Consider the following 25,769-nt stretch of genomic DNA (forward strand, 5'->3'; position numbering starts at 1 on the left):
ACTATATAGCACAGGCAACTATCTTCAATATCCTGTGATAAACCATAATGGAAAAGAATATGAAAAAGAACTGTTGTTCAGTTATCTCCAACTCTTTGTGACCCCATGGGCTGCAGCATGCCAAACTTCCTGGTCCTTCACTGTCTCCCGGAGTTTGCTTAAACTCGTATCCATTGAGTCAGTGATGCCATCCAACCATCTCATCCTCAGTTGCCCCCTTCTCCCCCTGTCCTCAATCTTTCCCAGCAAAAGAATACATATATACATACATATATAACTGAGTCACTTTGCTATATAGCAGTAATTAACATAACATGGTAATTCAACTATATTTCAATAAAAAAATAAATGTAGGGACTTCCCTGGTGGTCCAGTGGTTACGAATCCGCCTTCCAATGCAGGGAACATGAATTTAGTCCCTGGTTGGGGAACTAGGATCCCACATGCGTTGGGGGAACTAGGATCCCACATGCGTTGGGGCAACTAAGCTGGCTCACTGCAACTACTGAGCCCACACACCCCACAACTAGAGAAACCGGCTCATCCCGAAAAAAAGATCCTGTGTGCTGCAACCAAGACCCGACACAACCAAATAAATAAATTAAAAATAAATAAGTGTTAAAAATAAATTTAAAAACAAATAAATATGTTGAATTGAAATGAAATAATCTGAATAGGAAGAAATTATGGTGGTCTCTAGAAAACATGATATTTTTGCCAAAATACAAATACAGACAATGGGCAATGAAAATAAGGTCTAAATAAAAGAACCTGCTGGGAAGATTTCAGGAGCTCCAGAAAGGAAGAAAACCTCTCAGGCAGAAGGTATCCTGGAAGCATGTCCCTGGGGTTTAAAGGCACATTATTGGAGAAAAGATCCTTTGATGTAGAGAAGAAACACGTCTCCTCTGGCACCAACAATCATGAAGTTTACTGGTTAAAATCATCCTGAATCTGGGGGAAAGGAGGAGCTTTATACATAAATCTCTTCTAGGTTCTCGTTCTCAAATCAGCTGATTGGCGGCTTGTCTGTTTCAGTCTCTTTAGTAGGTGGCTTGTTGAGTAGAAGGAAGGATTGGCAACAGTAGGGCAACGAAGGTTGGACCCCAGGAAGCTGGGGTCATGTACTATGTGTTGGCCTCAGGAGGTGGATGAGTTTCCTGCAGTGTTTGGCAGAGGCAGGTCTGGGACTGCTGTGTGGGAGTAACTGATTCCCCAGAGAGAGCAAGGCTAATTTCTCACTGGCGCCCAGGGATACCAGCACCTGTGGGACAGAGAGAGATGACAAAACACGACATGCAGAGTACTCTCATTTGGCCCAGCAATTCCCACTCTAGAAAAGAAAGCAAAAGAATATGAGCTCTCGGGGATTCAAAATAGATTATGTGGGAAAAGACAGACTTTGGAGACAGGAACCACTAGGACCAGACTACTTCCATTCTCTTTGGTCACAGACCATGAGACCAAGGCACCAAAGGACCCATGAACTTGTCCCCAGGAAGAGATAATAAATGCAGCAGCCAGAAGGTGAGATTCCCAACCATGGATCTAGGCCAGTGTGAATTACCACCAAAAATCCCTTTTATTATTTCCCCACACAGACTACAGAAAATTCTGTAGTATATATCATCACCATCCTGTTAAAACTTCTCTTCTGCAAGAACTGCCCAAATGCCACCACATGGAGCTATTATAATTTGGGGGTTTGGCTTTATCATGGGCTTCCCTGGTGGCTCAGATACTAAAGAATCCGCCTACAATGTGGGAGGCCTGGGTTCAATCTCTGGGTTGGGAAAATCCCCTGGAGGAGGGCACAGCAACCCACTCCAGTATTCTTGCCTGGAGAATCCACATGGACAGAGGAGCCTGGAGGGCGACAGTCCATGGGGTCTCAAAGAGTCGGACACGACTGAGCGACTAAGCACACATAGCATACAACTTTATCACAGGTAAATGTGTGATTTTCAATTGTGCTGTTTATATACTGAAAATTGAGCAAAAAAAAAAAAAAACAACAGAATAAAGCAGTGGTTAAGAGCATGGGCTCTAGGGACAGTCCAATGGTTAAGAGTTCAAGCTTCTACTTCAGGAGCCACAGGTTCAATCAGGAAGAGAACTAAGATCCAGTATCCCGAATGGCATAACCAAAAAGAACATGGGCTCTAGACTCAGACTCTTGAGTTGAAAAGCCCAATCCCACGTTAGCTCTGTGACTGGGACAAGTGATTAAATTCTTTGTGCCTCAGTTTCATCGCCTGCCTAATGAGAAGGATAGCTTAAACCAGATAATAAAGGTAAAATGCTTAGCATGGTACTTTTCATATGGTTAAGCGCTAAAAAAGATCGCATCTTCATGGCCCTCAGAAAAAAACGACTCTATGCCTCAGCACCTCTAGTCTTCCCTCCCCCTCTCCTGCACAGCCTCCAGAAGACAGCAACGCTGCTCCTTGACAGCCCAGGCATTGCCAAGCCAAATGGAGCCCTCTTCAGGCCCCTTCCCATCTCCAGGTGGGAGATATTAGGTGAAAAACTCATGTCCAAGTCATGCCTCCTGAGTTTCCTGCTCCCAGAGAAGGAGGCAGCTTGGTTCCCAGATGTCCCAATTCCTTAAAGATTATCTCAGAAAAAATGTGAAAACAGCCGTGTCGTGGTGATTCACATGTCCCCTGGGATGTACCTGATGGATGCAGGGCTCCTGTCGGAGGCTGCGGAGAGCAACGAGGGCAGCTTCCTTCACATTTGGCTGGGGGTCTCCACACGCCATCTCCAGGAGCCGCTGGGGCACTTGGCACTGTAAAAGCTCCTCCCCCAGACCCTCAGGCCCCAGGTTGCCCAGAGCTGATACAGCATTGCGTCGGATACCAGCCTGAGGATCTTCAAGCAACTGGGTCATACCAGGTACTGCGGCTGCCAGGGCAGGTCCCAGGGGACCAGCTTGGTAGGCTGCGTTGCCTACAGCAAAGCTGGCTCCACGCCGCACAGCAGGGTCCTTGTCTCCGAGCCCCAGCAGCAGAAGGTTGAGCAGTCCTGCCTGGCTCTGCAGGGCCCCACGCAGGGCCATGCTGTGTTGGAGCAAGTGTCCCAGGAGCCCGTAAGTACGGGCCCGCACAGAAGTCTCTGGGTGGCTCAGGAGGCTGCGCAGGGGCCGATAGGATTCATCAGAGCCAGCCAGGAGTTCGTGGATAAAAGACAAATGGCTAGGAGACAGTAACCGGGCAGTGTGGGCCAGGAGGGAGAGAAGGTCAGACGTCAGCAGAGGCTGGTCACCCAGGAGGGCAATGGAGAGGAACGAGACGGTGGTTCTAGGGGAGGCAGCCACTGTGTTCACAAACTGGTTGAGAAAAGCGGGCTCCGAGAGGGCCAGGCGTGTGAGGAGACTGATGGGCAGCTCAACTTGTGTCAGAGGGAGATGGTGACAGCAGACCTGAAGGAGGGGGAGGGGTGCAGGCAAACCAGTTCAGGGAGAGGGAGAACGCACTGCTGAGAAGTTACTAGAAATAGCCCAAAGCCTGGGGGAGAGAGAAGCCAAGTTCTGCAGAGAACACCACAGAGGGTTGGAAGACCTGGGTCACAGCACCGCACGTGAGACAGACACCACCTGGAGCCTGGGAGAACATGTCCTTCCCAAAGCCAGGCCGCGGTCTGCAAGGCCTCAGTCTCTCTGCCTTCAGAGACCCACTCACTGCTTAGTGCCAACAATCGCCAGAGAAGCGATTCCTGGCTGAGGAGCAGCGTCTCCAGGGCCTAGACCAGGATGAGAGAATCAAGAGAATCCAGACAAGGGACTGATGGAGAGAGGAGTCATCAGCCCAGCTCCAACCACATGCCTCTGTTCAGGCTTGCATGCTCCCTCCACTCTAGTCTCAGATGCCGTATGCCTCCAGGGACCTGGGAGAGCCCTAGAGCTGCCAGGAAGTGAATGTGACACAAGGTTGACCACCTTCCTGCCTGGGTGGCTTCCCTGGTACCTGCAGTAGGTGGGCGGTGACTTCTGAGTCTGTGAGGTCAGCCAAGACACCTTCAAGGAGGTCAGCATCCACATCCAGGGCAAAAGGGAAGCAGAGGAGCTGGCAGACAGAGAGCACCACGACGGGGAGAAACTCAGACCCTTGTGGCCTAAAGGAGGGCAGCGTGGAAGGACAGACTCAGTCTGGCTCACCCAGCCTTCCATATTCTCCCCCCAACCCTCCTTCCCCAACCTCAGTAATCACATTTCTTGTCTCACAGCTCAGGCTGTCAGCTCTCTCTCTCCTGCCTCCCCCCATCCATACCACCCATAATAGCAGAATTGAAATTTTCAACTCACGCCTGACCCAGGTGATGCAGGAAGCTGGGCGAAAGCAGATGCTTCAGGGTGGACATGAGGATACTTCCACGCTGAGACAGGTGACTCAGGCATAACTGGGGCTCCTGGGTAAAGGTGGCCATGGCCAAACTCAGCAGGGCTGCCATGCCTGGAAACACCAACAGTGGAGACCCAGTGGAGCAGGCAAGAGGCCTAGATGCCCCTGCATCCCCATGGTTCTCAGGGCCACCACCTCTTCCCTGATCCCTTCCCCATCCTTGAGCAGCTCCCACGCAGACTCTGCCATCCCCTCCCAAGGCAGCAGCACTAGTACCCCTCTCCGTGGGCCAACCCAGTTCCAGGCTGTTTCCTCTTGAAGATGGATCAGTACACTGGCCAGACAAAAGAAGCCATGCTGTCGGAATTGAGATACCTTGGGGTGAGATCAGCGTCCAGTCTGGCTCTAGGCTTTGTGGGCTAGACAGCGACACCTCCTCTTCCTGTGTAGATGCCTCCTCGGGGAGCCTCAGAGCCATGAAGAAGCGGTGCCACAGAACGGTCCACATCTCTGAGCTGGCCACGTCCCTTATCGGATTACCCTTCCCCTGCTAAAGCCAAAATTGAGAAGGGGAGAAGGGGGAGGGCCAAGTCAGGAGTCAAAATGCCTTTTTTTCACTCTTCTGCCTGATCTATGAGGAAGGAGAGTCCCAGAAACAATTCTTTCTGTTTTCCCACCTAGGATTTCCCTGTTGTCTCAGTTTCCTCTCTTATCACAACTTAACCCCCCGACCTCTCAACCCATGTGTATGCTTACTGGAAACCAGGCAATTACAGCTTTCTTTCCACTGAATCCCAAGGGATGCAGCTGAATGGCTCCCCTTAAAGGGTCTGTACTGGGGTAGATGGGCCCAATCTAAGGCCATCACTGGTAGTCTGAGAGGGGAGGTGACTGTGTGGCTTCTTCCTTCCTCTTGGCCAGTGGCCCCCCAAGGCGCCCAGTTTCTCTCTCCTTAGTTCCCATGCATCCTGGGATGCAGCTGTACCTGGGTAAGGAGCTGCAGCAGAAGGATGAGGAGGCCGTCATAGAATCCACAGCCACCAGGTGGAGTCAGCCGGACCTGGTAGAGAGAGGCAGGAAGAGAGCAGATCCCTGAGAGGGGCGAGCTGACCACACAGACCTGCGCAGCCAACTCCAAGTCAGGCAAAAAGAGTTCTTTTTTGGCCCAGAGTAGTGGGGAGAGTTCTTTTGAACTTAGGAGTCTTGGATGGATGGATGCACAGCGTGCTTAATCGTGTTTGACTCTTTGGGACCCCACAGACTGCAGTCTGCCAGACTCCTCTGTCCATGGAATTTTCCAGGCAAGCATACTGGAGTGGGTTGCCATTTCCTCCTCCAGGGGATCTTCCTGACCTAGGGATCAAACCCACATCTCCTGCAGCTCCTGCAATGGCAGGCAGATTCTTTACCACTCTGTGTCTTGGTTCCTGCCTATTCATTCAATGACTATCTCTGTCCTAAAGACACGCAGTTTGGTAGGGTAACCAGCCACAGAAACAACTACAGTTTAGGAAGACACTTATTGAGCAAGAGGCTCTGAGGTAGGGGCTGTGGAGAGGGAGGCGGGATAGTCGAGATGCTAACTTTGCCCTTAGAGGTAGGAAACGGATGTGATTCAAAGGCAGACAAGGAAGGGAGAAGGCACAGCTTATATAAAAGACAGGTCATGAAGGGCCACAGTGAATTTTTGAAATGTGAACTCTTTTGTAGAGGAGGATTAGACAGCCCAGGGGTAACAGATGAGTTCTGTGTAGCCTGCTAGCAAATGTGGACATTAACCCAGGAACTGTGGGAAGCTGCTGAGGACCTACACAACCTCCATCCATATAGGCAGGACTAGTGCCTGGTACTCAGTACATATTTATGTGTGAAATAATGACTGGTTGAGCAATTGGGCAGGTTTTCCTTTAAGAAAGCTCACTTTGGCATCAGGGAAGAACACTAGAGAGTAGAGATCCTTCAGGAGGCCAGTGCCAGAGCCTGAGGAAGAGAGCAAGAGGGAGGGAAGGAGGGAGAAAGACGATGCCTCTTCCTCCCTCTTCAGAGGTCCTGTGTGTTAACAACAAATCTAAAGCCCTGACAGTCAGGGCTCAGAGGGACCTATTATCCAAGGGCAGAAGGACAGGACAGGAAAGACTCCTGGATTCCCTCCAGGCTTACTGGAATTTCAGGCTTTTCTCCCTGAACACAGACCTTATCTGACTCAGAGAAAACACATGTCTGCATTCGGCGCTGGTAGGACTCACCTCTGCAGGGGCGGACAGGGCATGTGTGGCTGCAGCGATCCACTCCACAGGTTGGACATCCAAAGTCACCCCTTGCTGACCAAGCTGCCCCAACAGACAGGCTGCTGCACTCTGTGGAGAGTCAGATGAGGAGGAGGAATGTCCCAATCTGAATGGTACTCAGGACAGGCGGAGAGGATGTCTGTCTCAAGAAGAATGCCTCACAAACAGCTGCACATTAGGAAACAACTCTCCTGCTCCCAGATGGTGGGATGATAGGGTGAAAAGGGGAGAAGATGAAGGCTGAGAACTCACCACAAGAGAGACGACGTGCGAATGTGTAAAGACAGTAGCAATCTCACTGCCTAGCTTCTCCATTCTGGAATAAGGAGATACATCAGGGATGCAGCCATGTGAAAGGAGGCTGCTGAGTGACCTGCCCTCTCCCTTGGATGGCGCTCTCTACCAAAGCTGCATGTCCACCTCCAGGGCACAGAGCTGGTGGGAATCTAGGTCTCTTCTCTGCAGAGAAACCTTCACTCTGTCCTAGTCCCTCCCAAGGACAGGCTGTATGGTGTCACTCCCCATAATCCATGTCAGGGTGACCTACATGGGTGGAAGGTATCCATGTCAGGGTGACCCTACTTTATGACTCACCCAGAAGGCAGATCTTGGAGACGAAGGACAAGAAGGGAGAGGAGGTAGAGAGTCACTTCAGTAGATTCTTCCCTATCCACTACCTTTACCTATAAAGGAAACCCAAGGCATCAGAGTGTCCTCTGATTGAGATGGTAGGACCCCTAAGAGATGCCCACTTGTGCCACTGGCCTACCTTGCCCTGGGCCAAATTCAACAGTGACTCCAAGGCCAGGGGTTCTTGCCCGAGAAGATGGCATAAGCGCTCACTGACGTGGCAGCAGGAGTAGAGAACCTAAGGAGTGTGGGAGGAGTTGGTCAGGGAGGCAGGTCCTAGACTGGAAGCCTCGGCTGAAAGCAGGCTAGCCTCTCAACAGATCTAGGGGTGTCAGAGAAATTCAGGCCACGTCCACCTCTTGCTGAGAGACTGAGATGCAGACACAACTCAGTTCTAGTGAGGACTGGCTGACATCTGGGCCATCTCAGCTGAACTGATTAAAAGCAGAAAGGGGTCCTCCTCTCCGGGGGGCAGTGGCAGGGGTGTCTCTCATCTCTCTCTGTTTCTCTCAGTGTCTCTTTCTCTCTCTTTCTCATTCCTGGAAGTGAAAAAGAAATCTGAGGGGCCAAGAGTTCTGGGCAGGCAGTACCTTGAGGAGGGGTAGGCACAAGATGGGATGCTGCAGGGCAGAGATGAGGGATGACCTCAGGTGGTTGCTGTCTTTGGTGAGCTGATCAGCCAGATGCTGAGAGATCTGTGGAGACATACCTGAAGACTCAATCCCATTCCCTTTATTCCAATTCTATTCCTCTCATATCTCCAACTAATCAGGACTCTTAACCCCTTGCTTGCCACTCTTTCCCAGATTCACCAGGAACCTCAGACCTCATTCTATCCCCAGTCTTCATGCCCAGTGGAAAAGCAAAAGACAAGGCCAAGGTAAGTCCCACTGCAGGCGGGTACACAGTTGCTGGCAAAAAGGGAGCAGGAAATCTGAACCCTGAACCCTTGAGCAAGCATCACTGGTGGCTTCAGATCAGTCACCCCACCACATGGGCAGTTTGTCATGGAGCTCTTCAATCAGCTGGCCAAGGGCCCTGGGATTCTGGCTACATCATGTTCGACAAGTGGCCCAAACCTAGTGGTTAGCATCTGCTTCTGGAAGTACTGAGTAAAGGCAGGCAGAGAAGCTTGTTTTTCTGCTTTTCTGAGACACTGGGGCCAACCTCCCCAACCCTGGCAACAGCGACAACAAGAACAAATAACTGTAGTTCAGGATTTCCCGGGTGATCCAGTGGGTCGAGAATCTGCCTGCCAGTGCAAGGGATATGGGTTTGATCCCTGGCTCAGGAAGATCCCACATGCAGCAGGGCAACTAATCCCATGCAGCACAATCACTGAATCCCCACACTATAGCCTGTGCCCTGCAACAAGAGAGGCTACCCTAATGAGAAGCCCACTCGCCGCAACTAGAGAGTAGCCCCCGCTCTCTGAAACTAGAGAAAGCTTGAATGCAGCAACCAAGACCCAGCGCAGCCATAAATAAATAAATAAAAATTGAAAAAAAAATTTGTAGCTTAGACCTGCTCCTTGGCTTCCCAGCAGCCTGGTAGCCCCACGGGAGTGGTGCACATGGCTGCCAACGCCGAAGAAATGGCTCCAGGCAGATCCTCACACTGTTCCCGCAGCGGCTGGCTCACCTGGGGGGCGCCTGTGAGAAAGGCAAAGAATGCAGGAAGGCATGGGTTGTTTCAGATTCTCTCTTCTTTCTCTCAGTTCATAGTTACTTAATACTCGCTAAATGCCAGACACTATTCTAGGCAACCGGCAGGATAAAGAGCAGGGCTGGTCCTGCTGACAAGTCACTCAAGAGAACCTCTCCTCCCCATTCCTGTTACCTGGGGGGCTATGGAAAGGGAGCTGTGGAACTGTCAAGCCATGAAGGAGCCCGTCCAACACAGCCCGATGTGTAGTCAGCAGGCTGGAGTAGAAGGCTTTGGAGATGGTCCAGCTATTCCCATCCATGGCTTCACACAGAACAGTAAAGCACTAGGGGAGACAGGCAGGGTTCACATTAGCACATCAGAAACCAAGCTGGACTCAGGGTAAGGAGCAAGGGTTCCCGGAGAACCTGAGAAAGGAAGAGGAAAACCCAGGGGGACCAGTTGTTGAATTCTAAGTATTCCTCACACAGAAACTGCAGAGTAATTGCCTTCATGTTTGAGAACCCGAGTTTTAGGTGTCAATCCTTCTATTTTGATCAGCTGCTCCCTAAATGATATTTTTCGAAGTAGTATCGTGGACCCCAAGTATAAGAATTCCTGGGGATTCGTCGGTCCTTCCTAACCCGGTCTTCAGAATTTATTCCAAACTCCCCATGCTACTCACTGCACAGTGACATATGAGAAGTGCTGACCAATAACATGAGTCACTACTGGCCAAAATTTAGGTTAGACATTAACAGCTTCCTGACCAGAAAGAATGAGGGATATTAAGACAGACTCCCAGACTAGAAGAGATTGAATGGACTGCTAGCTGGAGGTAGGACTGCAGCCCACATCTGTGCTCCCAGTTGCCAGTCTGAAACTAATCAGACAATTGTTTCCTTCCTTGCACATGTTCTTCTCTTAACGGTCTCTTCTGAGACCAGTCAGAACTTGGCTATTTTCCCTTTCAATCCTCCCTTCCTGTCCCTCACATGCAGAGTCAAGGAGAGATGACCTATCTAGGTTGCTAGTCTGCAGGACAAACAAGGTTGAGAACACTAGCTGATCTGTAAGTCTGTTCAAGAAGAAATCACTTCTATTTGTGGTTCCCTAAAATAGGTCACACTGCATACTGCTTCTGCACCTTAATATACATTACTGTTTCTGCCTGGAATGTCCTCCCTGCTTCCTTTTCTCAGCCACCTGGCAAACTTCTGGGCATCCTTCAAATCCTAGCAGAGATTATTTCCTTCTTCAAGATTTCTTCTATGACCCTACGGACTTCCCCAATGATCCATTGGTTAGGACTCCACACTTCCACTATAGGGGGGCCCCAGCTTGATCCGTGGCTAGGGAACTAAGATCCCGCGTGCTGTGTGGTGCAGCCAAAAAAAGATTTTTCCTATGACCCTGCAGGTAGTGTGAATCTTCCTCAGTGGTGCTTCTGTGTTTTATATGAAGTTCTAGTATACTTTTATTTTAATATTTATTTATTTGGCTGTACCATCTTGGTTGCAGCATGTGGGATCTAGTTCCCTGGAGTCTTAGCCACCGGACCACAAGGGAAGCCCTTCTATTGTACTTTTCACACTGTTGTCCTTTATCACATTTATCCTACTAGACTAGTCCTGATCCCTTGAAGATACAGACTTCCTCTGACTCAGATGGTATACGGCAAATAGTTGGCAGACAACAAACATTTGTTGTATTACTTGATCTAACCCTATATAGTCATGAGAAAGAGAATGGGAGGAACATGGGGAAAAACAGAGAGAGAAATCTGGAAGGGAGAGCAGATTACCATAAGGCTGTCCCTCCGCAAAGCCTGCTCAGAGTCATCTGGTTGGGCCAGCAGTTTCCCCAACAGGTCCAGAAAGAGGCTGGCGGCCTCCTGAAATACCTGTAGGCTGGGAAAAAATGAGCCCTGGTTTCTTCTCATCTCTCTATTAAATGCCCACATGTGGAGAATGAGTCAGTTCACGGCGGGTAGGAAAATCTCTGCAAAAGAACACCTCAGAACGTTCTCCCTCTCTCTCCTCACACATACAGAGTCTCACATACACACCTCCAGGCCTCTTCTCTGCCATTTTCTCTAGCTTATTCCCACCCTGAGCCTTCCATTCAGTGTATGGTGACTAACGCTCACCTTTAGAACCTGAAATTCTGTGGGCAAATTTGGAGGTGACTCAAGGTCCTTAAAAGGACTTGCTGGACTCTGAAAGGTCACTCAGCTGACCCCTAAACCTGTCACAAATCATGGCTTCTCCCTACTCAGCCTCTTCCTAATGGGGAGAGGAAGAAATGGGGGTAGAAACTGAAGCCAAACTGGCCAACAGTGCAAGACTGCCTCTCATCCCACCTGTCACCTGTCTGGCTCCTCTCCAGATTGAAGGTGCAGGCAAAGTAGGCCTGAATCACGGCCACCAGGTCCCGTACGAAGGCCCCATACCAACATTGCTGCCAGGGAAGAGGACAGAGAGTTAGGGCAACTCAGGGGACAGAAACAAAGACCAAGGGAAAAATGGGTCAGAGATCCAGTTAGGTGACCAAACAGAAAGGGACAGAGTGAAGAAAACCTTTAGACAGAGAGAGGAGATCTCAAGGTCACAAGTGGTGGCCAACAGGCTATGAACAGCCCAAAATGTGTCCTGTTTGGTCTGAACAGCATTTTGGAGTATAACAGGTTCTATTTTTCAAAACAGCACAAATTCTCTTCTAAATGCCTTAAAAACATTCAAGACTAACACTCATCAACAGACTGCACTTCCAGCCACCCGAGCCTTGGCCCCAGTAAACACTTCTGCATCCCAGCCTCTCGGTTCAGCTGCAGCGGGACACAGCATGGGCACATGGATGTTGAGACTCAACCTGAGCTTTCCCGTGGATCGTCTCCATGACCATTTACAGGGTAGTGCCCATGGGTGAGTTAAGCTCTGAATATTGAGAAATTACACAGAAAAGTCTGGATTTCTAGCTTCTCTTAGAAAACTGGAGGATGTGGCACCATGAGCCCATTTTCCCACCGAGCAACAGTGAGCTGGATGGGCCTGGGCACGGGACCTCAATTTCTCACATTCCTGCTATTCAAACAGTCATACACGGTCTACTCCCCTGATGACATTATCTGCCTGGCCTCGGAAGGCAAGAGAATTTGCAACTCGTAATCTACTAAGAAGATAGGAAGAAGAGAAAGAAAAGGCAGAGGGGCCGATAGAGATGGCAGTTGGAAGAAAAGAAATGCAAAGAGAAGAAATGCCGGTCAGTCCTGAGAGGCGGCACTTACCTGCTGGATACTGCTGCTCTCCTGGCTGTGTCTGAGGAGGCTGAGCAGCAGCCCGGGAAGCCTGGCCTCACGGCAGAAGGAATACAAGGGAATAGAGTCACTGCAGCTGGAGAGGAGACCGCTCAGGACCCGGAGTGCAGGAAGGATGCGGGGAGCACCCTCCAGGACGCCTTTTAGGATCTGGGTGACACGAGGGAAAGAGATAATAATCCGTGTCTTGAGAGATAAAAGAGAGTCACAGCAACCAGGTATCCCCAAGACGCTGACAAAGAAGACCCAGTGTTCTTACTCCTTTTTTTGGAAACCTAAAACCCAGAGAAGGAGAAGAGAGAAACAGGGAAACTGCACCAGGAAAGGGGACTACAGGTGGCCAGGGCCCCTGATGTAGAGGGGACTAAGGGGGAGCAGGGTCCCCCCTCAGTCAGGGATGGACCTAGTGGCCATTCCTATCTACTCCCTTCCTTCTCCAGCCCTTCACCTTAAAATAAAATGAAATGAAACCACACACATTTCTGAAAATTAAAAACAATGGGCACAAAACAGTGCTGTTCAACTCCACATAGACAAAACAGTATTATTCAGCTCTACCTCCGGGGTTAACAAACTGTGACCTGCAGGCCAGATCCAGCCTACTACTTATTTTCATACAGCTCATAAGCCAAGGACAGTACTATATTTAAATGGTTATTTTTTAAAAGGTTATTTTTCAAAAGAAATCTAACATTTACATCAAGTACTTTACAATATGCCACTCATCGTTCTAAACCTGCTCACTTATTCACTCAATCTTTACAATAACCTTAGTTGCTGCTGCTGCTGCTGCTAAGTCGCGTCAGTCGTGTCCGACTCTGTGTTACTGTAGAGTAAATACAACTACCAACTTTATGGATAAGGAGACTGAAGCTTCCAGACAGGTTAAGTAAACAGTCAATAATCACACACAGGGGGCTTCCCTGGTGGCTCAGTGGTAAAGAAATCCTCCTGCCAATGCAGGAGACATGGGTTCGATCCCTGGTCCAGGAAGATCCCACCTCCCAGGAGGAGCAACTATGTCCATGCGCCACAACTACTGAGCCCTTGCTCTAGAGCTCAGGAGCCGCAAGTACTGAAGCCCATGCACCCTAGAGCCTGTGCTCCACAACAAGAGAAGCCACCTCGATGAGAAACCCTTGTACTGCCACCAAGAGTAGTACCCACTCACCACAACTAGAGAAAGGCTGGCAGCAGGAGACCCAGCACAGCCATAAACAAACACACACAGTAGTTCAGCTGGAATTCCAACTCAGAAAGTCTTACCCTGGAGGCAGAATTGTTAACCTCCTTTCCCACTGAAAAATTATCTGACACAAGGAGGACATGTAGGGGCCAAACGAGAGATGCAGGGTGCCAAGACAATGCAATGGTAAAAGGAGAGTCTTTTCAACCAGTGGTGCTGGGGTGATTATATATCCACAAGCAAAAAGATGAATTTAGATCCCTACCTCAAAATATATATAAGAATCAACTCAAAATGAGTCAGAGACATAAATGTCAGAGCTAAAATTCTGGAAAGTTTTAAAAAAAAAATAGGAGAAAATCTTTAAGACTTTGGGTTTAAAAAAAGATTTCTTAATATAATATCAGAAGCAAAATCCACAAAGGGAAAAAATGGTAACTGGACTTCAAAATCCAAAACCTTTGTGCTTCAAAAGACATAAGAATAAAAGGACAGATTAAGACTGGGAGAAAAAATTTGCAAATTGCACATCCGATAGAAGTCTTGTATCCAGAATATATAAAGAACTCTTGCAACTCAATAAGAACTCAACTTTAAAATAACCAAAGGAAATAATTAGATATTTCACCAAAGAAGATATACAAATGGCTGGTAAGCACATGAAAAGATGCTCACATTAGTCATTAGCAAAATGCAAATTAAAATAGCAATGAGATACTATTTTACACTCACTAGGATGACTACACTCAAAAAGACAGATAATAATACATGTTGGCTGACTTTAATTTTTTGGGTTCCAAAGTCACCACTGCAGATGGTGACTGCAGCCATGAAATTAAAAGACACTGACTCCTTGGAAGGAAAGTTATGACCAACCAAGAGAGCATATTAAAAAGCAAAGATATTACTTTGTCAACAAAGGTCCGTCTAGTCAAGGCTATGGTTTTTTCAGTAGTCATGTATGGATGTGAGAGTTGGACTATAAAGAAAGCTGAGTGCCGAAGAATTGATGTTTTTTGAACTGTGGTGTTGGAGAAGACTCGAGAGTCCCTTGGACTGCAAGGAGATCCAACCAGTCCATCCTAAAGGAAATCAGTCCTGGGTGTTCATTGGAAGGACTGATTTTGAAGCTGAAACTCCAATATTTTGGCCACCTGATGTGAAGAGGTGACTCATTTGTAAAGATTGAAGTTGGGAGGGATAGGATATTGGGAAATATTGAAGGCAGGAGGAGAAGGGAACGACAGAGGATGAGATGGTTGGATGGCATCACCAACTCAATGGACATGAGTTTGGGTAAACTCCGGGATTTGGTGATGGACAGGGAGGCCTGGCATGCTGCGGTTCACGGGGTCGCAAAGAGTCAGACACGACTGAGCGACTGAACTGAACTGAACTGAATACATGTTGGCAAAGATATAGAGAAATGAAGACCCTCATACATTGCTGGGAATGCAAAACGGTATAGCCACTTTGGAAAACAGTTTAGCAGTTTCTTAAACATAAATTTACTATCTGACTCAGTAATTCCACTCCTATGCATAGGCCCAAGAGAAATGAAAAAATCATTTCATTTCAAAACTAAACGTTCAGTTGTTTAGTCGTGTCCAACTCTTTGCGATCCCATGGACTGCAGCACACCAGACTTCCCTGTCCATCACCAACTCCCGGATCTTACTCAAACTCATGACCACTGAGTCAATTATGTCATCCAACCATCTATCTGTTGTCCCCTTCTCCTCCTGCCTTCTATCTTTCCCAGCATCAGGGTCTTTTCAAATGAGTCAGGTCTTCGCATCAGGTGGCAGAAGTATTAGAGTTTCAGCTTCAGCATCAGTCCTTCCAATGAACATTCAGGACTGATTTCCTTTAGGATTGACTGGTTTGATCTTCTTGCTGTCCAAGGGACTATCAAGAGTATTCTCTAACACCACAGTTCAAAAGCATCAGTTCTTCGGCACTCAGCTTTCCTTATGGTCCAACTCTCACATCCATACATGACGACTGGAAAAAACATAGCTTTGACTAGAAGGACCTTTGTTGGCAAAGTAATGTCTCTGCTTTTTAATATGCTATCTAGGTTTGTCACAGCTTTTTTCCAAGGAGCAAGAGTCTTTTAATTTCATGGCTGCAGTCACCATCTACAGTGATTTTGGAGCCCAAGAAAATTAAGTCTGTCACTGTTTCCATTGTTTCCCCCTCCACATGCCATGAAGTGATGGGACCACATGCCATGATCTTAGTTTTCTGAATGTTGAGTTTTAAGCCAACTTTTTCACTCTCCTCTTTCACTTTCATCAAGAGGCTCTTCAGTTCCTCTTTGCTTTCTGGCATAAGGGTGGTGTCATCTGCATATCTGAGATTATTGATATTTCTTCCGGCAATCTTGATTCCAGCTTGTGCTTCCTCCAGCCTGCCATTTCGCATGATGTACTCTGCACAGAAGTTAAATAAACAGGGTAACAACATACAGCCTTGATGTACTCCTTTCCTAGTTTGGAACCAGTCCATTGTTACACGTCCAGGACTAATTATTGCTTCTTGGCCTGCATACAGATTTCTCAGGAGGCGGGTAAGGTGGTCTGGTATTCCCATCTCTTGAAGAATTTTCCACAGTTTGTTGTGATCCACACAGTCAAAAGCTTTGGCATAGTCAATAAAGCAGATGTTTTTCTGGAACATTCTTACTTTTTCTATGATCCAGTGGATGTTGGCAATTTGATCTCTGGTTCCTTTGCCTTTTCTAAATTCAGCTTGAATATCTATAAGTTCTTGGTTCACATACTGTTGAAGCCTGGCTTGGAGAATTCTGAGCATTACTTTGCTAGCCTGTGAGATGAGTACAACTGTGCAGTAGTTTGAATATTGCCTTTCTTTGGGATTGGAATGAAAACTGACCTTTTCCAGAAATGAAACGTAAAATGTATGTTCACACAAAGGTTTCCTTATGGATGTTCAAAGTAGCATTGTTTATAAAAGCCAAAAAGTGGAAACAACCCAAATTTCCATCAATTTGTGGAACAAATAAACAAAAACATGATATATACATACAATAGAATACTAATTAGCAATAAAAAGGAACTAAGTACTGATACAGGCTACAACGTGAATGAAACTTCAAAAAACATGCTAAGAGAAAGGAGCCAAATACTATCTATTGTATGATCATGTTTATGTGAAATATTCAGAAAAGACAAATCTATGAGACAGAAAGCAATCTCCTTGTAAGTGCTATGAGTAGGAATGATGATTAACTGTAAATAGCTAGGGATTACCTTTTTGGGGTGATGAAAATATTCTAAAACTGAATTATGGTGATCATTAGTATAGTTGTATTAGAAAGTATAAATTGTTACATCTGTATTTTTAATTTTGTCAAAAATTTTGTAGAAATGTGTTTTCTCTCATTAGAGAAGTAGCTATGGGGCTACCCTGGCAGTTCAGTGGTTAAGACTTTACATTCCAGTGTAGGGACTGTGAGTTCAATCCCCGGTCAGGGAGCTAAGCTCCCACATGCCTCTGGCCAAAACACCAGAACATAAAACAACAGAAACAATACTGTAACAAATTCAATAAAGACTTTAAAAATGGTCCACATCAAAAAAATCTTTAAAAAAGAAGCAGTAGTTAAATTATATCCTCCCTTTTTTTCCCTCTTGGCAGTCAATGCCTAAAAATTTTACAGCTGAAAGCTTGCTTATCCTTGCTCTGAAGAATCCTTCTTCCCTTTAGAAAGAGAAACCCAAGGTCTGCTCTTTCTGTATACTAAAAGAAGTTACCGAAACTACCTAAATTAAACAGACAGTAGTGAAAGAAAATTGGAAAGGGAATTTCTCCTTATGCTGATTGTTTTTTAACACCTCATCTGTGAAAACAGTCTCCAGTCCCATCCATGGGTATCCTTCTGCCGGTTACCTGCTCTCCAGTCTCATGCAGCTGACTCTGGATGCGCTGGCAGAAGTCAGGATTGCACAGCAGGGTGAGAGGGGCCTTCAGCTGGACGGGCACAGGCTCGGTAGTCTCTAGCAGGTGTTGCCACTCATCATCACTGTCTTGCTCCTGAGGCATCAGGGAGAGAAAGAGGTCAGGAGGAGTATGTCAGGTTCGAGGCAATAGCTCCCACCCTGGGGAATCATGAAAGTAAAGTGAAAGTGTTAGTTGCTCAGTCATGTTGGACTCTTTGTGACCAAAGGGACTGTAGCTCCCCAGGCTCCTCTGTCCATGGGATTCTCCAGGCAAGAACACTGGCGTGGGTTCCCATTCCCTTCTCCAGAGGATCTTCCTGAACCAGGGATCGAACCCAGGTCTCCCACATTGCAGGCAGATTCTTTACTTGGGAAGCCCAAGGAATCATTAAGTAACTGCAAAAAGCCAGTGACTCCTTTGGCACAGTTGTATTTTTTTCAGCCATCAATTTAAAAAGACACAGTTGGCAGTATGTGAGAGGTCTTGAAAAGTCTCTTGGAGAACACTAGCATGTGTACATAAAGAGATATCTAGGAAAATGTCCACTGCATGGTTTATAATAACAACATCATAAAGCTAGTCAGTAAGGGAACAATAAATCATGGCATATCCATGTTAGGAAACACGAAGAAGTTATTAAAAACACTAGGATTTCCCTGGTGGTCCAGTGGTTAAGAATCCGCCAGTCAGAGCAGGGGACACAGGTTGGATCCCACATGCCGTGCAGCAACTAAGCCTACATGCCACAACTACTGAAGCCCATGTGCCCTAGATCCTGTGCACCACGAGAGAAGCCACCACGCTATGAGAAGACTGCTCACTGCAACTAGAGAGTAGCCCTCTCTTGCCGCAACTAGAGAAGGCCTGCGTGCAGCAACAAAGACCCAGCACAGCCAAAAATAAACAAAGCAAATCTTAAAAAAAAAAAAAAAAGATTGTACTAACAGTGCATCACTCATGTACCATTTCTACCAAAAATGCATGACTCGAATCTAACCATGTGGAAGTAGCAATCTGAGGAACATTCTACAGAATAACTGACCTGGGCACCTAAAAACTGTCAATCATGAAAAACAAAGAAAAAATAGGAACTATTTCACATTAAAGGAGACTAATGAAGTATAACAACTAAACGCAATGAATGACACTGGACTGGATTGTGGATCGGGGGAAAATGTGTTTTTGCTATAAACATTACTGGAGCAACTGGGAAAATCAAAATGTAGATTGTAGATTAATCATATCAATGTCAGATTTTTGACTTCTATAAATTGTACTGAGGTAGTGCAAGTGCATCACCTAGCTCTTAGCAAATATGCACTAAAGTCTTTGGCAATGAAGGTGCATATCTGCAACTCATCCTAAAATGAATTTTAACAACTGGTGAATCTGAGTAAAAGGGTATATAGGAATTCTTGGTGCTATTTTCACAGTTATTCTTTAAATTTGAAACCTTTCCAAAATAAAAAGGTAAAACCCTAAAAAACCAAAAGATTGAAGTAGATGTAGAAAAATCTTTACAACAGATCATATGGTAAGAGATACATGAGGCAAAACAATACCTACAGTCTGGACTCAGTAATGTAGAAACAGCCAAACTATATATTCTATGTGGCTACATACATATGTATAAACGCACAAAAGTCTGGAAGGAGACAGACACCTCGGGACTGAGATAAGGCTCAAAGGGGACTTTCCTTTTTACTTAGTACTCCAATTTTTTATAATTAAATGTTCACACACTACGCAATTAAAATCTATGAATAAGAAGGAAGCAGTTTTTAACACAAGGGGACTCATCCTTAGATAGTTGGGAATCACTGTTCCAGAAAACCGCTACCAAGACCTAACATCCATGGCAGGGACAAAGCCAAGAGGAGCCTCTAGGGCTCACCTCATTTTCCAGATCCACCGCATCAAGGCTCTGCTGGCCCATCGCCTCTGGCCTCAGCTCTGGGAACGCTCGCTCACAGTCCTGGGTGATCCAGTTTTCCCTGCCAGAGGAAGCAGGGAGTAGTGTGAGTACCAGACCTGTAAGGTTTAGGGTTAACTTGTCCTTCCCTCTAGGTTCAGCGTAGGAATGGAAAGCCATAGAGGACTGGCAAGAGGAGACCTTCTAGGATCTGGCCAGGACAGCATATGTTCACTACACACATATCTTTGACTGCCGTCCCACTGTGAATCTTATTTTCAAATCTACCTTGGTGGTTTTCCCCTGGAGCTCTCAACTCAAATAATCTTTTCGTGTGTCTGGAGACTTTTTTTTTTTTTTCCTTTTCAGTTAATGTACAACCGAGACATAGAGAAAGGAAAGTTCCCGTGCTTCCTGATAAAATCAGGAAAGCATCTGGAATCAGAATTCAAGAACCCAAAACTTAGACTCCCGGGGCCCTGTCCACATTTAGGCAGTGATGAGTGACAGGAACCATGCTGCATTTGCTTTGACTGGAGCCAAAGCTCTGCAAGTCACATCATCCTACAGATCCTGGGCTCTACCTTCCTCACCGAGGTGCAGGGGGTGCCTCTCCAGCACCCCACTCAGCCCAGCTGCTCTTCATTTCTGAGGCTACAACCCCAGTTAAGAGGCCTGGTTCCTGAGGAGTGTCCTTGAGATTGGGCAGAGGGCCTGTGCCAGGAGCCACCTTGCTGGTCCTATCCTCTTGCTCAAGGGAAGGTCCTGTGTTCTGGTGTTTCTGCAGGAAATGGGCAGGAGACACTGAGTCAGAACTATCCGGTTGCCATAAGACACTATGAATTCCATTTAAAGCCCATTCCCAACCCTAGAAAGTCACCCTCCTGCTTTAGCTTCCCCAGTCACTAGTCTGGCTAGGTCACACATACCCCTCTGCCTCACTCACCTTCTGCTTGGCCTCCTCAGCCATACGTTTACAGGCTTGCCGCAATAAGTGAGATCGATTGCCCTTGGGGGCCAGCCGATGAGCCTGTTGGTCCTTTAGGACCTGAAGTTCTGGGGGTAAGCGACTGGTGAATGGGGTACCAAAATCTGGGCCTGCTGGCTCGGTTAGTACTACAGAAAGAGAAGAGGGAACACATGATCATACTGGAGCTGTGCCACTGTTTCCACTTGGCCAGAGACAATGGCAGCATCTTCAGGCTCCTGTGCAAAGAGGCCCTTTTGATAAAGTGACAAAGAGGGAAGGGGGTTGCAAGGGAAGTGCAAGGGTCATGCAAAAGGCTAAAAAGAAAATTCAAGCTGGAGGGGTAAAGAATATATGTTGGATATAGATGTTGGGGCCAGGGGTTATATTGGGTAGAAGTGCAAGAGCCCTGGGAACCCTAAGGACTCACTGGTGACGCGGCCAGCAATAAAGGGGTGATATAAGAGGTCTGGCCAGGACAGACGCTGCCGGGGGTCCTTGGTGAGCAGTCCCTGAAGAAAGTTCTGTGGAAAGAAAGGATACCCCATCAGTCTGCACTTCTCCATAGGCTCTCAAACTCATTAGAACTGGTCAACCAAGACTTTAAAAAACTTATTTATTTATTTGGCTGTGTTGGGTCTTAGTTGCAACATTTGGGAGCTTTTGTTGTGGAGCACAGACTCTCTAGCTATGGCACATGGGCTTAGTTGCTCCATGGCATGTGGGATCTTGGTTCCCTGACCAAGGATCCAACCTATGTCCCCTACATCGCAAAGCAGATTCTTTTTTTTTCTTGCAAAGCAGATTCTTAACCAATGGACCACCAGGGAAGTGCCCAGAGTGCATTCTTACAGCACATGTCTTAAAAGCTGAGCACACACACATTTATTTATCACATGCTCGCCATGCAGGGATCAAACCCATGCCCCCTACAGTGGAAGGCTGAGTCTTAACCACTGGACCACCAAAGAAGTCCCTCCTTTGTTCAGATTCTTTTTGGCCATTTTTTGGGCCTCCTTAACTAAACAGGTTTGGGAGAAATTTGTCTCTTTTCATCTTAGCTAAAATAAAGGAAGGTTATAATGAGATTTTACTCTAGGAGAAGGCTGCATCTAGACTTTATTGAAGGCCCAAATCAGGCCCTTGAAACAAAAAGGGTCAACTCTTTTTCCTCCCTCCCTGGCCTACTGAGATTTAACTGCAATGAACAGGCACCATCTCTACACTCTGCTCCTAATCAGTGAGCTAGCTCCACTAGCTCTGGCCATTTGGATATCTAAAGATTGTTCCTTTCAGGAAGAGGACTGACGGCTATATTAGCAAATCTAGAAATCATTCAGACATTGCATCTGATAGGAAATTAGGAGAATAGAGAGTGTGTAAAGGGACAAGTAACTGTTTCTGAGATTTTGAAATTTCTTCTTCATTTTGATATAGGACCACCTGGCAGACTCTCAGGACTGGCAGACCTTAGGTCACCCTCCCAGAATAAGCCCCTGCAGTACAAAAGCAAGGCAGCTTGCCCCAGCTCCTGCATTAATTCAGTAACTGTGAAGTGCAACCCCAGCTCTGGAAAAAAAAAAAAACTGTGGAAAAGGGAATAGGACAGAGACAGGTTTCTGATGCAAAAGCAATCTGTCAGTATCCATTACCTTGAAGCAGGGACTAATGGTGGGAGGCCAGCGCACAGGGTCCTTGAGAATAAGGCTGACCAGCTGAAAGATGCTCGTGGTATAGAAGGGAGGGGTGCCTACTGCCAGCTCATACAATATACAGCCCACCGACCAGAGGTCCGCAGTGTGATCGTAAGGTCGTTCCTCCACCAGCTCTGGGGACATGTAGAGGGGTGTGCCTTTGATGGATGTCAGCACCATCGTGTTAGTGCTCATAGCCCGGGCAAACCTGCAAGGAGATGATGGAATGAAAACGGAGAGAAGATATTCAGTCAAAACTAGAGCTGCTCACTGCTAACTATTACTGTGTGAGATCGCCCCAACCTGAACAGAGAGAATGCCTTCTAAAAGACCCAGCAGAAATCCCATTCTCCAGCTCAGGTTCTAAAAGGAGGCCCAGGGAAGTCAAGCATATAGCACAAACCTCCCTGCAAAACCAGAACTGGCAACATGAGGTCAGGCTCCTCACCCAAAGTCACAGAGCTTGATACCACCACCCTTGGCAAGAAGGATGTTCTGAGGCTTCATGTCTCGGTGGAGGATACGGTGCGAGTGCAGGTAGTACAGGGCTGACACCAACTGGGCAGCAATGGCCTGAACCTACAGGTCAAACAGGCAGGTGGGAGGAAGAAAGGGGGGGTCAGAGGAAGGAGCCCAAGGACTCCACCCTAATAGTACTGTAGACATTTGTTTGAGGGAAATACATTGAGTCTCACTGACTAGCTGCATGACCACAGGCAAATTATCTTGTGCCTCACAGATTCATTATCTATTGATAAGGCGACAATAATGATATTACTTGTCTCATAGGATCAGTCTGAGGATTTAAATGAGTTCAAGCATGTAAAGTGATGGAACACTCAGAATGGTGCCTGGCACTTAGTAAGCATTCATATATATTAACTGTTATTACATAAGACGAAGTCCCTGTCCCAAGAGAAGTAGCCAGACAAACAACAAGACAGATAAAATAAACAAGGTGATGACTTACAAATAACGATGGTTGTTTGGAAGGAAGCAGAATGCTGTGACAGGAAGTCCTGATGGGGGCCTACTTGCCAGAGTACACAGAAATCCCTGGAATGAATATGGCTGGAGAATGTGTTCAACCTACTGCTAACCACTGTGACTTGGTGGTGAATCCTGCCTTAACCACAAATCTTATCCCTTCCTATCTCTCTGGTACCACCACACCTGGACTTCTTTCCTAAAGGTGCCTAACAACAGGAATAATACTAGCTTCCTAAAATAATAGCTAACTATTGAATTAGTGTTTGTCAGGTGCTCTTTCAAACACTTTACATGAATCAACTCATTAATCTTCCCATTAATGCCTTACGAGGTAGACTTTATTATTATTTCCATTTTAAAATGAGGAAACTGAATAAAGAGAGGTTAAACTAATTTGCCCAAGAAGACCCAGCTAGAAAGTATCAGACCTAATCTCTGCATTCAGAGAACTTGGGTTCTGGTTTTCACATACTTTACTGTCATACCACATTACCTCCATATACACATAGACTCTTTTTTTTTTTTTTTTTTAAGACTCATATTTTACTCAGGAGTTTTCAGAATAGAGACTCTCAGCTCTCCCTACAGTCCTTAACCTGAGGAGAAGTCAGGGGTGGGAGAAGTTTCAGCCGGGAATACCTGGTCTTCTGGAAGTTTTCCATCATCTTCGAGGATCTGAAAGAGCTCTCCTTCAGCATAGTCTGTCACCACCACCACCTGCAGGGAATAGGCAGTGCTGCTGATGGCTCCAAATGTATGCATTTTGAGGCTGGGAAATTCCTGGGACCCTTCCTCTTGGGGAGAAGTGACCCCCCCCCCAAAACCAAAGCACACCTCTTTGTCAGTCTCAAAGCTATCAAGCATATGCACAATGTTGGGGTGCCGCAGACCCCGCATGATTTCAATCTCCCGTTGCAGATTCCTCAGCTCCTTCTCTGAGCGTCCCAATTTTGGAATGAACTTGAGGGCCACCACCTGTCAGTGGTAAGGTCAAGAGTCAAGGCCTAATCGCACTATTGAAACATTAGCCTCAGGGCTCCAGAACTGACTTTAGATTGTCTGAGAGCAATTCCCACTGTACTTTGCTAGTCTCCCACTCCACTTTACCAATGGTACCCTCCATGGGTACCCTCCAACTGACCTTACCCCAGCTTCCCCTGCCTCTTGCCCTAGGAGGAAACCGCCTTTGCCAGTTAAGATTCTTTTGGTGGATTCTGGGAGAGGTGTTCTGGTCTGGATAAAGAACTCAAGGTTTAAGGGATTTAGGAGAAAGGGAAGGAAGGAAAAATGAAGAGGGTAGAATAGAGCTCAAATGGTTTATACCTTCCTGTATGGTAAGTGGAAGTGTTGGTTGCTCAGTAGTGTCTGACTCTTTGAGACTCCATGGACTGTGGCCCACCAGGCTCCTCTGTCCATGGGATTTCCCAGGCAGGAATACTGGAGTGGGTTGCCATTCCCTTCTCCAGGAGATCTTCTCAAACCAGGGATCGAAACTGGGTCCCCGCACTGCAGATATATTCTTTACAGTCTGAGCCACCCAGGAAGCCCCAGACACTACTACTACTCATAACAATAATTTGTTGTTTGCTAGGTACCAGACATTGTGTCAAGTGATTCAGTGTGACATCACACTTAATCCTCAAACCCCATCACTCAGACACTGTTCTTAATTTCATTCTATAAATGAGAAAACTGAGACGTAGAAAGGTTGAGTAACTTGTCTATAGTTCTAAGACTAGAAAGTGGTAGAGCTATGACCTGAACCCAAGTAAGCCAATTTCAGAGCTCATATTCCACAAATATGAAGGAGTCAGTGTCTTAGGAATACAGGTCACTGCTCTGGTCCTATACTCCACTGGGGTTCACAGTGTGGAATCCCACCCAAGAGATGTCCCTCCTTGTTCACCACCTGAGCACTGTATTTTCTTCGACCCTTGTACACCCTCCCAAAAGAGCCTTCTCCAATCATCTCCAATACGTGGTACTTTTCCATGACAGAAATTTCAGGATCCCTCAGAAGGAAGGAGGTAGAGATGGTGACGAAGGGCTACAGCTCCAGGGACAGTTCCACACATCTGGGAGGCCTGGCTCGGGCACGGAAGAAAGAGTAACGTTAGCCGCCTTGCCTTTTCTTTTTTTTTCATAACAATCCAGGTCTCATAAACAAGGTAGGGTGCAGTGTATGAAAAGATGATATCTTGGAGCAGACCGCCTCCTGTAGTTCTCCTCCCTTTTCTTCTGCTGCCTCCCAAATGAACCTCGTTCCCACCCAACCCCGAGACCCATACCCCGTCCACCCAGCCCAACCCACCCGACCCTAGGCCCCTTCACACGGCTTCTCCCCTCGACCCCGCCCTCTCTACTCAGCCTCACCGCCCCCCGACCCCGCCCCCTCCGCCCAGGCTCGCTCCTACCGACCCCGCCCCTCTCCGTCCTGCCTCGCCCACCGACCCCGCCCCTTCCAGCCACCCCAAAGTTCCTGCCACTGCCACCCTCCTCAGCACCCTCACCCCGCGCGCTCAGCGGACAGGAGCCCCTCTCTTACCCCCAGCCTAGGAGCTTGAAGCTCCTTAGGCCGAGGGACGCCGGCCCTGGCCTTCAGCTCCGCCCCTTCTGGCTGCCTTCGTACTTTGCCTGAGATAGCGTTCTTCTCCACCCCCACTGCCGGTCTCTTTAGACTCACATTGTTACCAATTTTACTCGATAGAACTGGTCAGAGGTTCGGAGAACAGAGAGGTTCAGGGGTGTGAGCGAGACAGTGGGCCGCCCATAGGCACTTCCTAAGGGCACTTCCGAACCGTCCCTTGGCCATCAGGACCATCTAAGGACCCGG

The 25,769-nt window shown here is 47.2% G+C and overlaps 1 protein-coding gene across 5 annotated transcripts; it reads right to left on the minus strand.

Annotated features, from left to right (window-relative positions):
* Nucleotides 1-909: 909 nt before the first annotated feature.
* On the minus strand, nt 910-25,740 carry STK36 (serine/threonine kinase 36). Of its 5 annotated transcripts, none has more exons than XM_043910034.1 (27): nt 25,620-25,740; nt 24,915-25,020; nt 23,771-23,911; nt 23,576-23,653; nt 22,395-22,525; nt 21,905-22,154; nt 20,683-20,776; nt 20,232-20,401; nt 19,879-20,066; nt 19,268-19,367; nt 17,323-17,466; nt 12,192-12,371; nt 11,268-11,365; nt 10,710-10,815; nt 9,101-9,251; nt 8,786-8,913; nt 7,852-7,956; nt 7,401-7,499; nt 7,226-7,314; nt 6,884-6,947; nt 6,590-6,700; nt 5,329-5,403; nt 4,719-4,893; nt 4,307-4,454; nt 3,969-4,116; nt 2,678-3,424; nt 910-1,264 (listed from the first exon to the last, which is right to left on the minus strand). In XM_043910034.1, the coding sequence occupies exons 2-27, from the start codon at nt 24,927-24,929 to the stop codon at nt 1,121-1,123; spliced, it is 3,879 nt and encodes a 1,292-aa protein (XP_043765969.1). In that variant the 5' UTR covers nt 24,930-25,020; nt 25,620-25,740; the 3' UTR covers nt 910-1,120. The 5 variants fall into 5 exon arrangements, with proteins under 5 accessions (XP_043765969.1, XP_043765967.1, XP_043765964.1 ...); XM_043910032.1 differs by having other exon boundaries at nt 24,846-25,020; XM_043910029.1 differs by lacking the exon at nt 25,620-25,740 and adding an exon at nt 25,482-25,543 and having other exon boundaries at nt 24,846-25,020.
* Nucleotides 25,741-25,769: the final 29 nt, after the last annotated feature.

The sequence above is a fragment of the Cervus elaphus genome, chromosome 8, assembly GCF_910594005.1.
Source record: "Cervus elaphus chromosome 8, mCerEla1.1, whole genome shotgun sequence".
NCBI lineage: Eukaryota > Metazoa > Chordata > Mammalia > Artiodactyla > Cervidae > Cervus > Cervus elaphus.

Excerpts from the sequence above, each read along its gene's own strand:
- STK36 (XM_043910032.1), bottom strand. The coding sequence starts at position 24,929 with ATGGAAAAGTACCACGTATTGGAGATGATTGGAGAAGGCTCTTTTGGG. Across the intron at positions 22,526-23,575 it reads GAAAACTTCCAGAAGACCAG|GTTCAGGCCATTGCTGCCCA; the intron begins GTATTCCCGGCT and ends TTTGACCTGTAG. Across the intron at positions 20,777-21,904 it reads CCATTAGTCCCTGCTTCAAG|AACTTTCTTCAGGGACTGCT; the intron begins GTAATGGATACT and ends TTCTTTCCACAG.